Raw genomic sequence first — 16,285 nt, 5'->3', positions numbered from 1 at the left:
CTTTCGAATGGCTACATTAAAGTTTGAGATCATCTGTCTTTATCCATTATCTATATTTTATTTAAATTTTAATATTCAATATATATGTTAAACAACAAAGTGATACATTAAAACTTATGAGCTTCTCTATTATCTTTTCTTGAAACAATTTCAATTACATGGGCTTTATATAAAGTTATATTCATTTTTTTCTACTGAATAGATTTGCTTTGATGGATATGGGACATATCCAAATAAATGGATTTGAAAAGAAGTATCTGAAATTGAATGAAATGTCAATATGCATGTTTCAAATAACTTAAACTTTTTAATTTCTGCTTGTCATAAATTATTGTGATAGTTATAGCTAATGATTATTAAGCAAAAATTCATTTAAGAGGCTATCCTTCAAAATATATTAACACGACTTAAATTAGGTAAATAAACTGACAACTTATTCACATGTCGAAATATGTTTTACTTCAAAATATGAAAAAGATATAGACTTCTCTCTCTAACTTAGTTTTTTAATTAACTAAATAAGTTATGTATATCAATAATTTTATATGTTTTCACTTTTTTTCAATTTTTAAAATGAATAAGAGATAAAATTTGAAAGGGATAAATGTGTCGTAAGGATAATAATAATTATTTTGAAAATATTTTGTCTATTTTGAATTCTTCGCAAATTTAAAATCATCAAGAGGTGAATATTAGAGAATAAATTTGACATGCTTTCTCTTTAATCCTCTTTCTTTCTTGAAATTCGAAATCCATAAAAGATCAAAGCTTGGAGAAAACAAATCAATAAAACAACATTTGTTGGGCGAATGTGAGCCACTTGATGTGCCTTGCCATATGATAATCAGGAAGACAAAGTATAGTGCAAACGTGGCCATCCAATTTCAACAATATAATCTTTTCAATTTCTAAATCAGAGCTCGAGATCATCTCCTTTTATCCATTAGCTAGATTTTATCAGAATTGTAGTACTTAAAAAATTATTCCAACAACAAACTACTATAGTAAAGCTTACGAACTTCTCTCTTATCTTTTTTTAATCAAATTTCCAGTTATTTAAACTTTACTAAAACTATGTTCGTATTTATTTTCTACTGAATAACATTTTCTTTTAAGCGACTTAGGATACATTTTTAAAATAAGTGGATTTCAAAAGGACCTTTGATCGAATGAAATGTCAGTATATTAAATTTTTAACTTCTTTTTTTTTAATAAATAAGTTGTGTTATAATATTTAACTTTTTTAAAGTAGATTAGTGTTAGTGTAATATCTATACTTAATGAACATTAAGCAAAAAAGTCATAAGCTATAACTAGATTAGTGTTAATGTAGTATCTATACTTAATGAACATTAAGCAAAAAAGTCATAACATAAGCTATAACTCTAAATTAGTTGTGTATTCATTGTCATCTTGAAATATCCTTCAAATGATAAATTTTATTCATTGTACGATAAGATTATTTCCCCTTATAATTTAATTTTCAATTTACTGAATAAATTATCCATCAATATATGTATATATATATTTTTTTCAGTTTTTGAATTATAAGATGAATAAGAGATAAAACTTGAAAGGGATAAATATTTTGGAAAGATAACAGTTATAATATAATTTTGTCTCTATTAATATATTTGGAAAGGATAATAGCTATAATCAATTGCAGTTGCTCGTTTTCCCACAGTTAAAGGCCATCTTAAAAATCCCCCCAGCTAGCGAGGAAAGATAAGAAAATTGGGAGATAAAACATATCAATACCTTTAAGCTTCTCTTTAGATGAGAAATTACTTTCTTTTTTGCCCTTCTGAATTTAGGGCGAATACACCTCACGCAAAACTCTTGATCACACAAAGTCTAGGCTTGGAAACATTACGACATTGTTGTGGAAAATCAATAAGCCCGTCATGCAATCCTCCCTCTCTTTGAATTTGCTTTCTTTAAATATCCTTTGAAATTATAGTGAGATTCGGGACGACAAATCTAGAGGAAATCCTGGCAAATTGAATTTGAGTAACGAAAGACCAAACAGAGTGCGGGAAAAGAAGAAGAAAGAAGATGCAGACAGGGAAGAAAAAAATTGCAAAATCTCCAATCCTACAGTGAAGTAGCAAAATCACCAAATGAAACCTAGGTGTTAAAAAACAAAAAAAAAACAAAAGACCTTACTATGCAAACGCTGACCCCGCATCTTCCTCTTGCTCTCACCGTTCACTAAATCGCCTCATCGCAAGTACGCACGAGAACAGCGCCAAACAAAATCCGACGTAGGCCAGAAAACTCCCAATGCAAAACATCTAGCCATTGCGGCGCGTCCATCCGGCTAGCAGCGAGAACAGAGTAACAGATACCACCACGGTGAATAAAGACGCTGAGATTATGAGAACAGGACTGGGATGGTCAACGGCAATATAAATCAGGAGTGCGGCACCCAAAACCTCGGTGACGATGTTGAGGAAAAGTCTTAACGCTTCCCCCAGGGAAACGTCAAATCCGTCAGAGATTGGGTCGCCATTATGTGCTCGTGGAGGGGCATTTAGGTCTCCCTCGACGAGCGAATTGTCGGGAGCAGAGGAGTTGAGATATCCATTCGACATGTCCGTCGGCCTCTGAATAGCCAATTCTAAATCTGGAACTTGAGTATCTCCGGTTCTTCCAGCAAAGGACTGGTTCGGAGATGACACCATGGCCGATGACTCTTGAAGTTCTGGTGGTGCATTCGACGCCATTGATTGATAGGAGTCAATGGATGATGGAAGAGTTAATAGTTTCTAATATCAACGACAACGCATTATAATCCGATCGGCACAATCCTAATCCTAGAGGGATAGGGAATCCTAGAGGGTTTTTAGTTTCTAATATCAAACGACAACGCATTATAATCCAATGGGCACGATCCTAATCCTAGAGGGTTTTTTCCCTTTCGAAGCGTGTTTTAATTTCGAAAAAAAAAAATTAATATTTTAGTATTATTATTATAAAAAAATCGATAAAAGGGGTCGGGCTGGGCCCAAACTCGCTACACCAACTTTAGCCCAGACTCAACCGTGAACCAGAGAGACCCAGACCAGATTCTGTCCCCGGCCATTCCTGGCCTTCGCCGAATCACGGACACCATCATGTACTAATCACTTACCATCATCATGAGACAAGTTAGGTCTAATGCCACCGGGTCATCATCACTTATCACAACCTTGACTCGCCGCGGGGAAAGAACGCAAAATGGATGGATCGAAGACGGATGTTGCGATTTCCAAATGAAATGGAATTGGTGACCCGTTTCAACACAATGCACAAAACATCATCGATTTCAGTCCATATGCTCAAGCATTACACGAGACATTCATGTTTCCTTAAACTAAAACAAAACGAGGAGGTTCGTACCTCGACAAAGCGAACTTTCAGAACACGAACGATGATCAAGCAAGCAAGGAGATGTTCCGAAACTTGTCACTGGTCGAGGATGAGCGCCGGTATTTGAAGTTTCGGCTGAGAACGGGACTCGTCGAACTTCACGGCCGAATAACAGACGGAAACAGAGTGCCTCTTGGTTGATGATGAAATGGGTACCAGCGACGTGAGAGAGCGCACATCAACGACCACCACGAAAGTCTGGCTGTTAGATTAAATATAAACTAAAACTTGACGATCCTGATTTATCAAACACGGATAAATTCATACAAAATTCGGGATCGATTTGCGGAAATATAAAAATCAACATACCTCTAGCCATTGATGAAAATTTGCAAAAGCGGAAAATCTCAAAACTATAGACGGATCCATGTAACACGATCGATCTGCAATATGAAAAACACCAGATATGTACGAATCTTCATTGTAGTTTTCATATTATTTGCAAACGTCGAGTTCACATTTCCTTTTGAGATTCTGTCCTTTAAAATTTTCTAGCAACGGAAAGAGTAACGTAATTTGATTTTTTTTTTCCGAGCGATTTTGTACGTTCTTGGGAGAAAATTTTTCTCTGAAAGTCATGGGAAATCTAAAAAATAAAAACATATATACAAATATTAAGAAAGGTTAATATAACGAAAAATCTCAAATTGATACGCTAATTGATATATTTATAAAAAATTTACCTCAAACTGATTTTTTGATCACAAAAACTCAAAACTATTATATATGTGATAAATTTATTCAAAGTAATTTTTTTGATTGTCAAAAAGCCTAAATTAGTATATTTGTGATAAATATATTATTTTGAATTGGATTAATATCATAGAAAATCACAAAACTAATACAATTGTAATAGATAAAGAGTAAAATCCCAATTTGGTACGCTAGTCAACTGTTATATACCATCTAACTCAATAATTTGATAATAAAATTTAACGGAAACTAATATAGAGTAAATTTATCAAAAATATATCAATTTGGGAAACTTTATTAGAGGTATATTAATTTATTTTAAATAAATTTATCATAAATATATTAAGTTGGGGTTTTAAGCGTTAATCCCATTAAAAATAATTGATGTTTTTTTTTTGGTAAGAGTAAGAATATATTAAGCTAAGGACAAAAGTACAAAAGATTGGCGCCAAAAGTCACACTCTAGAAGCTAAAAGCAAGAAGAGTGAGAGGGAGCCGATAAAAGGTACAAGCAACACACCGAATAGACCACAACAGCCAAACACCAAAGAAAACCCACAACTACAAAACCCAGCAGACCACATAGAGCCGAAGTAGTTGGGCAGCAGCTGAAGATAGTAGGCACGAGTAGACCTAGGAGGGAGAGTGACAATCAATGAAAACCGAGGGGTCTAGGCCCCACCCTTGTTGAATCCTTATGTTCCTTGGAGAGACTGGAACATTAGAAAAAGTTAAGGCTTTGTCCTTAACTAGCTTGATTAGGTGATTCTTCATCGCCAAGACAATGAAAGCTTCCCCTCTAAAGATGATATTATTCATCTTTTTCCAAATAAGGTAACACAAGGCACCAAACGAGAACCGAGCGATCGAATGGTAGAAGTCTTTACCTTTCAAGAATTTCAAGGCCTAAGAGAGGTTATCTTTCCATGATCCATTGTGCCAAGGAAGATTACACTTGGCCGCCCAAAAAAAAGCTAGAGTTGCAGAAATAGGGCAATCAAAGAATAAATGGTCAATTGAGTCTGGCAAGACCCCACAGAAAGTGCAAACTTCATAACCAATCCTATGATAGGATAGGAGAACCATTTGAGTAGGAAGACGATTCCTGGAGATTAACCACAGGTTGAATTGGAATCTAGGTGCAATAGTGTTGTCCCAAATGAAGGTCGCCTAAGGAACGCGTGCTTCTTCGTTCTGATAATATTCCAAGCTGAAGCGACGGAGAAGGAGACGGAGGAATCACCCCGCCAGGAGAACCTGTCACGGGATCGGGAAAGGGTCGGGAGGATGAGTCCCCAATCTTCCAAAAGGGATCTAAGAACACTGCCCCTCGAGGTGAAAAGATCGGCGACCACCGCAGAGCTTGGAAGCTCCAGACTGTCCATAAGAGAAGCTAGTATGAAAGAGTCTAGGGGGCCACAAAGAAGCCAATGCTCATGCCATAAGGAAACTGAGAGACCATTTCCAATTTCCCCAAAGAAAGAAAGACGGAAATCCCTTCTTAAAAGCAAAATTTTCTTCCATGCCCAAAAGCATATAGTAGGACAGGAAGAACACCAAAAGTTATCATTTTTTAAAAAGTTTGAATGGATCCAACGGCACCACAAAGATTCTTTATCTATGAAGAGAATCCAAATATATTTAAGCATGGCTGCTCTATTAGAATCTTTCAATTTACGAAGGCCTAGACCACCTTCAGCTTTTGGGAAACAAACGTCATCCCACAAGATCTTTGCCCCACCACGGCCAAGAGAAGAACCCTTCCAAAGAAATTATCTCAAAATGTGCTCAATGTCTATCATGACTGAGGTAGGCAATGTAAACACACTAGCCCAAAAAGGCTTGAATAGAATGTAAGACTAACCTTATGAGTTGGAGTGTTCCAGCAAAAGAAAGAAACCTGGTGAGCCCAAGACTGGACCCTAGCTGTAATACAATCTATCAGAGCAATACAATCTCTTTGCCAATATAATAGGAACACCCAAATACCGAACCGGAAACTTGCCTTCATTAAAGCCAAAAGCTAGTAAAATGTTGTTGCGAAGAGACGGAGACCCACCAGAAAGAAATATCTCACTCTTGTTTTTGTTAGGCAACAATCCACTCCAGAAAGAAAAAATATCCAATCCTCTCTTAAAGTAAAGCCACCGAGGCCCAATCAGCTTGGCCAAAAAACATCACCAGCAAAGAAAAGGTGAGAGAGCTTAACCGATTTGCATCTCCAATAATATTTGATGTTTTGCTAATCACTTACGAACAAAATTCAAACTTGGACTACGAATGGCCACGTCGGCTTGTGCACAGTGGGGGTGGCGGGCGATTAATCAATTGCATTCAAACCCTTTCTTCTTCTTCTTCTTCTTAACTCACTCCCCAAATCTCTGTCTCCACTTTCGTCTCCTCCTCCTCCCCATGGCCATGGCTGCCACTTTCGTCATCCCTAGTTTCTCCTCCTCCTCCTCCTCCGCCGCCACCGCCGCCACCGCCGCTCCCAAGCTCCGCCCCTCCTCCTCCTCTTCTCGCCGGACCCCGAAGTGTCCCGCCGCCGTCTCGTTCCCCCGCATTGCCTCCCGTCCTCCCCCGCAACGGGCCTCCTCCTCCGTGATCAGATGCTCCGTCGCTCCTCCTCCTCCTCCTCCCCAGCCGGAGGGCCCCACCACCGCTCCTCCTCCCCGCCCCGAGTACATCCCCAATCGCATCCCCGACCCCAACTACGTCCGCATCTTCGACACCACCCTCCGCGACGGCGAGCAGTCCCCCGGCGCCACCATGACCTCCAAGGAGAAGCTCGACATCGCCCGCCAGCTCGCCAAGCTCGGCGTCGACATCATCGAGGCCGGGTTCCCCGCCGCCTCCCCGGACGACTTCGAGGCCGTCAAGGCCATCGCCCTCGAGGTCGGCAACGCCGTCGACCCCCACGGCTACGTCCCTGTCATCTGCGGCCTCTCCCGGTGCAACGAGAAGGACATTTGGGCCGCCTGGGACGCTGTCCGCTTCGCCAGGCGGCCCAGGATCCACACGTTCATCGCCACCAGTGCGATCCACATGCAGTACAAGCTGAGGAAGAGCAAGCAGGAGGTGATCGACATTGCCAGGAGGATGGTGGCCTTCGCCCGGAGCTTGGGCTGCAATGATGTCGAGTTCAGCCCCGAGGATGCTGGCAGGTTGTTTCCGAAGTTCCTGTCTTTGCGTGGCCTTTGTGATCTGACTTACCAATCTTTCGTACCCTTCGCCCAATGAGAAAACGGGTCAGATTCTACAGCATCAAACCTATGGGACTTAAGGAATGATGAAAGGGAATAAAAAAAAAAAAAGAAATCAAAAAAAAAAAAAAAAAAAAAAAGAGAGGGAAAAATAATAAAAAATAAGTAAATAAAAATGAAAGAGAAGAACCCAGATTTCAAATGAACAAATTAAAACTTGAAAAGGATCTTTCTAATTCTCGAACTTCCTGCTAGCGTCGAGTTTGTTAATCATTTGATTTGTTGCTGTCTAGTTAGTAGTTCCCAGTCAATTTGAAGGCCACAGGCAGTGGTGCACTAGGGGCAGGTTATTTCCTTCTTCTAGGTGTTATGTATGGATGCTTGCATTCGTGAATGGGTATAGATAAGTGACTTTTCTACTCCATCTAGAGCACAATGACATGGTTTTTTCATTCGGGAGTAGCGTACTGCTGCATATACTCACGGATAATGTGAGTATCCCAGTGAATTTGCAATCATGACCTACTGTGATCGCTCAATGTTCAGAGCCCTTCACCAATCTTATAAGAATCGTCTATTTTGTTCCCTCTTGTGGTCGTTTCGTACATTTCCCCAAGGATCTTCGCAGCTGCATTTCAGCATTACTACTGACGGTGTCGCTAGCTTTTAGTAACAGGAATGCTGCTGCTTGCGCCCCCTATGGTGGATGAAATGATTGATTAAATAGGTCGTATGAAGCTTCGAAATATTACGAAATCCTATTTGTTCTTTGATTTTGACTTTTTTAACCCTGATTTCTAACTAGATCGGAGAGAGAGTTCCTCTATGAAATTCTGGGTGAAGTTATCAAGGCAGGTGCCACAACTCTCAACATACCCGACACTGTGGGTATTACTATGCCTGAAGAGTTTGGTAAACTGATAGCTGACATAAAAGCGAATACACCTGGAATAGAAAATGTTATCATTTCCACACACTGCCAAAATGATCTTGGTCTTTCGACAGCCAACACCATAGTGGTATGTGGAAATTTTCCCTCCCTAGTTTAATGAATAACTTTTAGTGAGCATCAACTTATATATTAGGACCTCTGAATTCAGGGTGCATGTGCTGGGGCAAGACAAGTGGAAGTGACAATTAATGGCATTGGTGAAAGAGCTGGAAATGCTTCTTTGGAAGAGGTGACTGTCGGCTCTGGCATGTATATAAGGCATGGATATTTGATTTTCAGTGAGTAGTTGTGTATATGAGGTGAATGGATCTGTAGGAAGGTAGGATGGTCGTAATCAGGCGGATTTTCTTTGGATTGATAATTCTAATGGAAATGACACCATGAACGATGAATATATTTTTGTTATCAACCCGAAATTATACAATATAATTAGTTTATATATAAGGACTGTAATAATGTTTCCAGTTATTTTATGATGTTTCATTAATAGAAGAACTAACAGGCGCTTTTTGATTTTTAGCGTCAATGAAATTATCACAAGTTCTGCTTTTTGATAAGCAATATTTATAGAGAAAAGGAGCTGGGTACTGTATCGGTACATTTGAAGTATGCTGGCAAGGATACCTAGAAAACAAAAGGGGGGAAAAATGGAAGATGTACAAGCTTGTGTGCTGTTAATTCTATTTTTCTTGTTCCTTTCTCTTTCTTTAGTTTTTGCAGTTCTGAATGGTTCATGTCATTTCGCCTATACTTTTCTCTTAGCATGCATTTTTCACTATTGAATGGGAACTGAATCATGCTGGAATATGTAAAGTCTTAACTCATTCTGCTGCATCACAGCAAGTAATGATCAATTCTTAGACTGTAAGATGAGAAAAGCTTGTTTGATGTGATCTGGACACATAGAAGCAACGTTCAGAAGCTCTACCAAGCGACTGAGCTCAATGATGGGATTTAGGGTAAGCCATATGGACGGCCTTAACCTACAAAGGTGTGGTTAGATTTCTAAAGATAAGATTTGAGTATTTGTATCATAGTGAGAATCTATACTAGCTAGAGAGAACCAGCATAATAAGTTCTATGCATATCATTGGTGCTTGTACTTATGATTATTTAGTTTCAATGTCTTCCTGTTTGTTTCCTTTTGCTGTTTGGTTGAAAATTGTTTGGAGTCCTTTTCTGTTCTTGTTTTGCTAATCTTCCTTACCTTTTGTCTTTTCTTATTTAAAAAAAAAAAAAAAAACTTATAGGTGGTAATGGCCTTAAAATGCAAAGGGATGAGCATATTGGGAGGTCTTTACACTGGAATCAATACTCGTCATATTGTCATGACTAGCAAAATGGTATATAATTTTGACTTGATACATTTCTTACCTTAATCAACTGTGCTTCTGATATCTGTTCAACAATTTCATAGGTAGAAGAGTACTCGGGCTTGCATGTACAACCTCATAAAGCTATTGTTGGAGCTAATGCCTTTGCCCATGAAAGTGGCATCCATCAGGTCAGTGGCTATGAACTTTGAGTTTGTGGCTTCTTTTGACCTATTTGCTTACTTTTCTTCAATAATTTCTTTAGTAATTTCTCTAGCAATTCATTTTAGATGCTTAACTGTTAATGCCCTTGTTGGGATAAATCTCCTTATTGGTTACTTATTATATGGTGCGAAAACTTTTGCCATCATTATAATTGCGGTGCCTGCTGAAACTAAGGAGCTTAAACTGATATCTTTTGGTCTTCTCACGTAGCCCAGTCAAATCTTCTTTTATTCTATTGCCTAGTTTTCTGCTGGATGCGGAGTTTAACTATGACATTTTTACCTCAAGACATTGATTCTAGAAGCAGTAAATACTATTCTTCTGGCTTTTGTTCTCTGTTCCAGATGATGTTTTCTTTAGCCACTAAACTTGAAGGAGCTGATTTAAGCTTTGGTCGCATTTTTAGGAGATCTATCTTAGGTTTTGTAGAGACTGACGTTTAGTGGTTGTTAATGTGGTTATGAATGGTGGATATGATTGGAGGAGCAGTGCACAATCTAAATATGTATAATAGATAACGGAGGATTCGTCAATCTAGAAAGGAATACAACAAGAATAACACGGCAGTGAGGCTGTAAATGGTCCAATCAGAAATAGATGGTCTGTAGATTGATCCAAACGTTTGCATAATGAACATCACTTTTGAAGAAATTAATTGAGCCATGGTAAGAATCTTAGGAACTGCAACTTCTTTAGATCTTTCAAGAACCAAATGGGTCTTTAGTTTTTCTGTTATTCCTATTCGAAAACATTGAGAATATCATTTTGTTTTGTTTTTTTTTTTTTTTTTTTTTTTTTTTTTGGTAAAGAGAATATCATTTTGTTTGTCTCCTAGTTTGAAGAAGACTCTTTTCAATTTTCAGAAAACTTAAACGCAAGGAAAATTGCCAAATGTGTCCATTTTCTGGGTCGCTGCTGAAAATATAAGTATAAAACTTAAATATCTCAAGTAATCTCTCTAATTTCTTGGGATTTTAGTTTGTGTTTGATTTCTCATTCCAATTGACAACTAAATATATTTGAGAAAAAATTGATGATATTGCCTCTAATAGTGTTTTTTTTTCTCTCTATAGGACGGAATGCTGAAACACAAAGGTACATATGAAATTATATCTCCTGACGATATTGGACTTGAGCGAGCTAATGAAGCGGGTATTGTCCTTGGAAAATTGAGGTGAGGTGTTTTTGTGGTGATTGTGTTATTTTCCCCTCACAGAATCATGTCACTTCCTTTGTGCATTTGGGTTGTTGAAGTTTTGAAGTTCGCTCTTACATATTCAAATATGTCTTAAATTTATTCTCTTTCTTGGCAAATCTATCTGGTACAGTGGGCGCCATGCTTTGAAAATGAAACTTGTAGAGGTAGGCAGCATTTGTTTAACAACTACATGTTTGCCCTAGTTGTGAGTTTCCTTATCGTGATCATTGTCTCACGTTCTATCTGCCCTCTTCAGCTTGGTTATGATATTGATGTTGAACAACTGGACAGTATCTTCTGGCGGTTTAAGGCAGTAGCTGAGCAGAAAAAGGTGGGCAAGATGCTGTATGTTTGACCTTCTGATTTTACTGGATTCGAATAGTTCCATAATTTGACTATTTCATAATTTGTTACTTGCATTTATGTTAGTTATACATATTCATGGTGTCACTCTTTTCAAACCTTGGTTGGAATAATGCAAAACAGAACATCATAGAAAATATGATTGCAACTTTTTTTTCTCTGGGTAAGAGGAAAGTGGGCTCTACTGCTGCCTATCCCTTCCATCACTGCAAGGGTCTATTTTAGAGTGTTTTACGATTATCTTGTTTTTATAATCTTCTTTGTGTCCTCGTGAATCCATAAGGTGGTCAGAGCAAAATGGATAGCTTAAGTCTGTTTCTTGCCATGTTTAGTTCACTGGATGGTTGGTTCAGGCCTGCTGTATGTTACTGCAATGTGAACCATTTTGTACTCCTTTTGTCTCAGCATACATGCACATAGATTTAATACGCACATCATTGGTAGCATGAATACCAAGTCAAAAAGAACTTAGAGACCATCCCCCACCTTTTACAAATGGCAGAACTCTTGAATCTGTGGAGACGATTAAGCAGCAATTGAACAGTGGACATTGACAAGAAAGTACGAGTACACAGAGTTAGACTTGAGTAGTTAACACCTAGTTGCAGGCATTTTATAGTTGTGGCTGAACATATGTTGAGTAGTAAGACCTGTAAGCTGCATAAGTGATGCAAAGTTTTCATATGGAAAGACAATAATAAGTTCATCCCCTTTGCGAGTTGTAGTTTTGTATGCTTGCTTTTTTTGGCTCTTAGGATGGCATGTTATGTGACTGCATTCTTTGTTGCGCTGTGTGCCAGAGAGTTACTGATGCTGACATAAGAGCCCTGGTATTTGATGAAGTTTTCCAACCAACGGTTGTATGGAAGCTTCATGATTTACAGGTATATCTGCCTAGTTTTTCCAGCTTATACTGTGGTGATTCCAATGCCAATCCGTCTGGTTAGAAAATCATAGCAAATGCCATGCAGGTTACATGTGGAACTCTTGGTCTGTCGACGGCAACTGTGAAACTTATCAGTGCTGATGGGAAAGAGCATATTGCTTGTGCTGTTGGTACTGGACCTGTGGATTCAACATACAAGGCTGTTGACCTAATTGTTAAGGTTTGAACTTTTAATTTGGTTCTATTACACTCATATTGTATTAAGAAGTCAGTTTAAAGAATACCTCTACCAAATGTTATTTTACTTTTGTAGTATCATTTTCTTAGAAGTGGGATATTTGTAGTGTTAATTTAATAAGGAATAAATAGGGAGAACACATTTGAATTTTGTCATCATAACCAGGTATGGAAAGCTGCTTCCAGTAACCACTGAAAATATATTTTTCATCTAGGTACTTTCAAATTTGGGGTTTAGTATAATCATTAGTTTATTATCAAATTAACATTGCAAAAAATTATAGGTACCAAATAAAGTTGACAATATTGGAATTAATTTTCTTGAGGGTTGACTTTCAGTTTCAGAACTGACAGGTGTGGTCTTGCATCATGCTGAACAGGTACCTGCAACGCTTCTCGAGTACTCCATGACCGCCGTGACAGAGGGCATTGACGCAATAGCCACAACCCGAGTTTTGATCCGTGGCGAAAACAATCACACGTCTACGCATGCTTTAACTGGGGAGACTATACACCGAACCTTCAGGTACAGGAGTGTTTAATATGTTTACAAACCATGTTGGTTTACTTCATGTAAACTTCAAGTTATTGTATTTATTGTTTGAATGCCAGTGGTACTGGGTCGAGCATGGATATTGCAGTTTCAAGTGTGAGGGCCTATATTGGAGCATTGAACAAGTTGTTGGGTTTCATGGAGCTGACTCCCTCAGAGGTTCCTACAGAGATGCCCAGTGTCTGTGTAAACATGCCCGACAACTAGGTGAAAAGACACCACAAACCCAATGTTCATAGCCACTAACCTGATGGATGCCACTTTCATGAGCAAAGGCATTAGCTCCAACAATAGCTTTATGAGGTTGTACATGCAAGCTCGAGTACCCTTCTATCTCTAAAATTGTTGAACAGATATCAGAAGTACAGTTGATTTAGGTAAGAAATGTATTAAGTCAAAATTATATACCATTTTGCTAGTCATGACAATATGACGAGTATTGATTCCAGTGTAAAAAGACTTCCCAATATGCTCCCCCCTTTGCATTTTAAGGCCATTACCACCTATAAGTTTTTTTTTTTTAAAAGAAAAGACAAAAGGTAAGGAAGACTAGCAAAACAAGAACAGAAAAGGACTCCAGACAATTTTCAACCAAACAGCAAAAGGAAACAAACAGGAAGACATTGACACTAAATAATCATAAGTACAAGCACCAATGACATGCATAGAACTTATTATGCTGGTTCTCTCTAGCTAGTGTAGGTCCTCATTATGATACAAATACTCAAATCTTATCTTTACAAATCTGACCACACCTCTGTAGGTTAAGGTCATCCATATGTCTTACCCTAAATCCAATTATTGAGCTCAGTCTCTTGGTAGAGCTTCTGAACATTGCCTCTATGTGTCCAGATCACATCAAACAAGCTTTTCTTATCTTACAGTCTAAGAATTGATCATCATTTGCTGCTATGCAGCGGGAATGAGTTAAAACTTTATATATTCCAGCATGATTCAGTTCCCATTCAATAGTGAAAGATGCATGCTAAGAGAAAAGTATGATCGAAATGACATGAAGCATTCAGAACTGCAAAAACTAAAGAAAGAGAAAGGAGCAAGAAAAATAGAATTAACAGTACACATGCTTGTACATCTTCCATTTTTCCCCCTTTTGTTTTCTAGGCATCCTTTCCAGCATTCTTCAAATGTACTGATACAATACCCAGCTCCTTTTCTCTATAAATATTGCTTATCAAAAAGCAGAACTTGTGATAATTTCATTGACGCTGAAAATTAAAGTGCCCGTGAGTTCTTCTATTAAGGAAACATCATAAAATAACTGGAAACATTATTACAGTCCTTATTTATAAACTGATTATATCAAATAATTTCAGGTTGATAACAAAAATATATTTGTTGTTCATGGTGTCATTTGCACTAGAATCATCAATCCAAAGAAAATCTGCCTGATTACGACCATCCTACCTTCCTACAGATCCATTCACCTCATGTACACAATCACTCATTGAAAATCAAATATCCATGCCTTATATCCATGCCAGAGCCGACAGTCACCTCTTCCAAAGAAGCATTTCCAGCTCTTTCACCGATGCCATTAATTGTCACTTCCACTTGTCTTGCCCCAGCACATGCACCCTGAATTCAGAGGTACTAATATATAAGTTAATGCTCACTAAAAGTTTTTCATCAAACTAGGGAGAGAAAATTTCCACATACCGCTATGGTGTTGGCTGTCGAAAGACCAAGATCATTTTGGTAGTGTGTGAAAATGACAACATTTTCTATTCAAGGTGTATTCGCTTTTATGTCTGCCATCAATTTACCAAACTCTTCAGGCATAGTAATACCCACAATGTCGGGTATGTTGAGAGTTGTGGCACCTGCCTTGATAACTTCACCCAGAATTTCATAGAGAAACTCTCTCCCCGATCTAGTTAGAAATCAAGGTTAAAAATATCAAAATCAAAGAACAAATAGGATTTCGTAACATTCTGAAGCTTCATACAACCCATTAATCAATCTTTTTCATCCACCATAGGGGGTGCAAGCAGCAGCATTCCTGTTACTAAAAGCTAGCGACACCGACAGTAGTAAATAATGAAATGCAGCTGCAAATATCCTCAGGGAAATGTACGAAACGAGCACAACAGGGAACAAAACAAATGATTCTTATAAGATCGGCGAAGGGTTCTGAACAATGAGCAGAGGTGTCAAAATGGGTCATTGACCCATTTTTTGACTCATATTTTAGTTATATGAGTTGTATATGAGTCAGAGGCTTTTAAAAACCCAACTAAAAATGAGTTAAAAAAGTGAGTTGATTTACATTAGTTAGAACTTATGACCCATTTTCGATCCATTTAAAATGTCAAGTGGATTAGAAATTAGAACCTATTTCTAAATTTTCAACTAAAGCCTCACACAATCTTTCCCTCTTTAACTTTATATTTTTTAAATAAAAAATCAAAATTATAATTATTTTCATATTTCAATTTTTTTTTCTATTTTTTTCTTCCTTTCTTCCTTCCTTAACCGGCGGTCGGCGACAAGCGAGGCAAGGCTCGAGCTTGTCAGGTCGCCGACACCTAGCAAGGCTCGAGGCTCACCGAATCTAGTGAGACTTGAGCTCGCCGACGTCGAGCAAGGCCTCGACCTCGCCAAATCGGCGAGATTGAACCTCGCCTAACGCCGGCAAAGCCTTGGCCTCACTAGATCTGGTAAGACTCGAGCTCGCTAGCATCGGGCAAGGCTTGATCTCGCTTGTGGCCGATTGTCGGCCGAAGAAGAAAAAAAACAAGAAAATAATTATTAAAAATCAAAAATTAAAAATTATATTTTAAAAAGAAAAATAATTAACAAATATATTCTTAAATAATTAAAAAATCGATTTAAAAAATATATTTTAAAAATAATTACAAAAAAATTCCATTAAATTTGTACTGCATAAAAGTGTTTTAACAATACTTTTTTTTTATATATAAAAAAATCATAAAAATGAGCTCTTTTAGGTTTAGTTAAAAAAATTTCATGTTATAGTTTTTAATTACTCAATAATGTATTCACATCAAATAAGAGAAACATGTGCATGGTCTAATTCTTTATAAATTTTAATTTATAATTTTTTTAAACGTTTTTTTATTTATTTACTATTTTTATTTTAATTTGAAGTTTTAGTCTAATTAGCATATAGCGAGAGATGGGTTTTCCTAGAATATTAATAGGTCTTGGGTCGGGTCGAATATAGGTCAAGTCGGGTATGGGTCATTTGATTTACACTATATGAATATGAG

The 16,285-nt window shown here is 37.6% G+C and overlaps 1 protein-coding gene and 1 long non-coding RNA gene across 2 annotated transcripts; one reads left to right on the top strand and one right to left on the bottom strand.

Annotated features, from left to right (window-relative positions):
* Window positions 1-6,469: 6,469 nt before the first annotated feature.
* Window positions 6,470-13,477, top strand: LOC104430123 (2-isopropylmalate synthase 1, chloroplastic-like). Its single transcript, XM_039302299.1, has 12 exons — window positions 6,470-7,268; window positions 8,113-8,326; window positions 8,408-8,488; window positions 9,510-9,602; window positions 9,677-9,763; window positions 10,871-10,971; window positions 11,126-11,159; window positions 11,252-11,326; window positions 12,159-12,242; window positions 12,330-12,464; window positions 12,862-13,007; window positions 13,094-13,477. The coding sequence occupies exons 1-12, from the start codon at window positions 6,517-6,519 to the stop codon at window positions 13,239-13,241; spliced, it is 1,950 nt and encodes a 649-aa protein (XP_039158233.1). The 5' UTR covers window positions 6,470-6,516; the 3' UTR covers window positions 13,242-13,477.
* Window positions 13,478-13,488: 11 nt separating this feature from the next.
* On the bottom strand, window positions 13,489-14,751 carry LOC120288360. Its single transcript, XR_005546677.1, has 3 exons — window positions 14,712-14,751; window positions 14,550-14,630; window positions 13,489-13,537 (listed from the first exon to the last, which is right to left on the bottom strand). It is a non-coding gene; the product is annotated as an uncharacterized LOC120288360 (long non-coding RNA).
* Between the last annotated feature and the right edge of the window lie 1,534 nt (window positions 14,752-16,285).

The sequence above is a fragment of the Eucalyptus grandis genome, chromosome 1, assembly GCF_016545825.1.
Source record: "Eucalyptus grandis isolate ANBG69807.140 chromosome 1, ASM1654582v1, whole genome shotgun sequence".
Classification (NCBI taxonomy): domain Eukaryota; kingdom Viridiplantae; phylum Streptophyta; class Magnoliopsida; order Myrtales; family Myrtaceae; genus Eucalyptus; species Eucalyptus grandis.
Note: the sequence above shows the minus strand (reverse complement) of the source record. Positions and strands in the feature narration are given on the sequence as shown.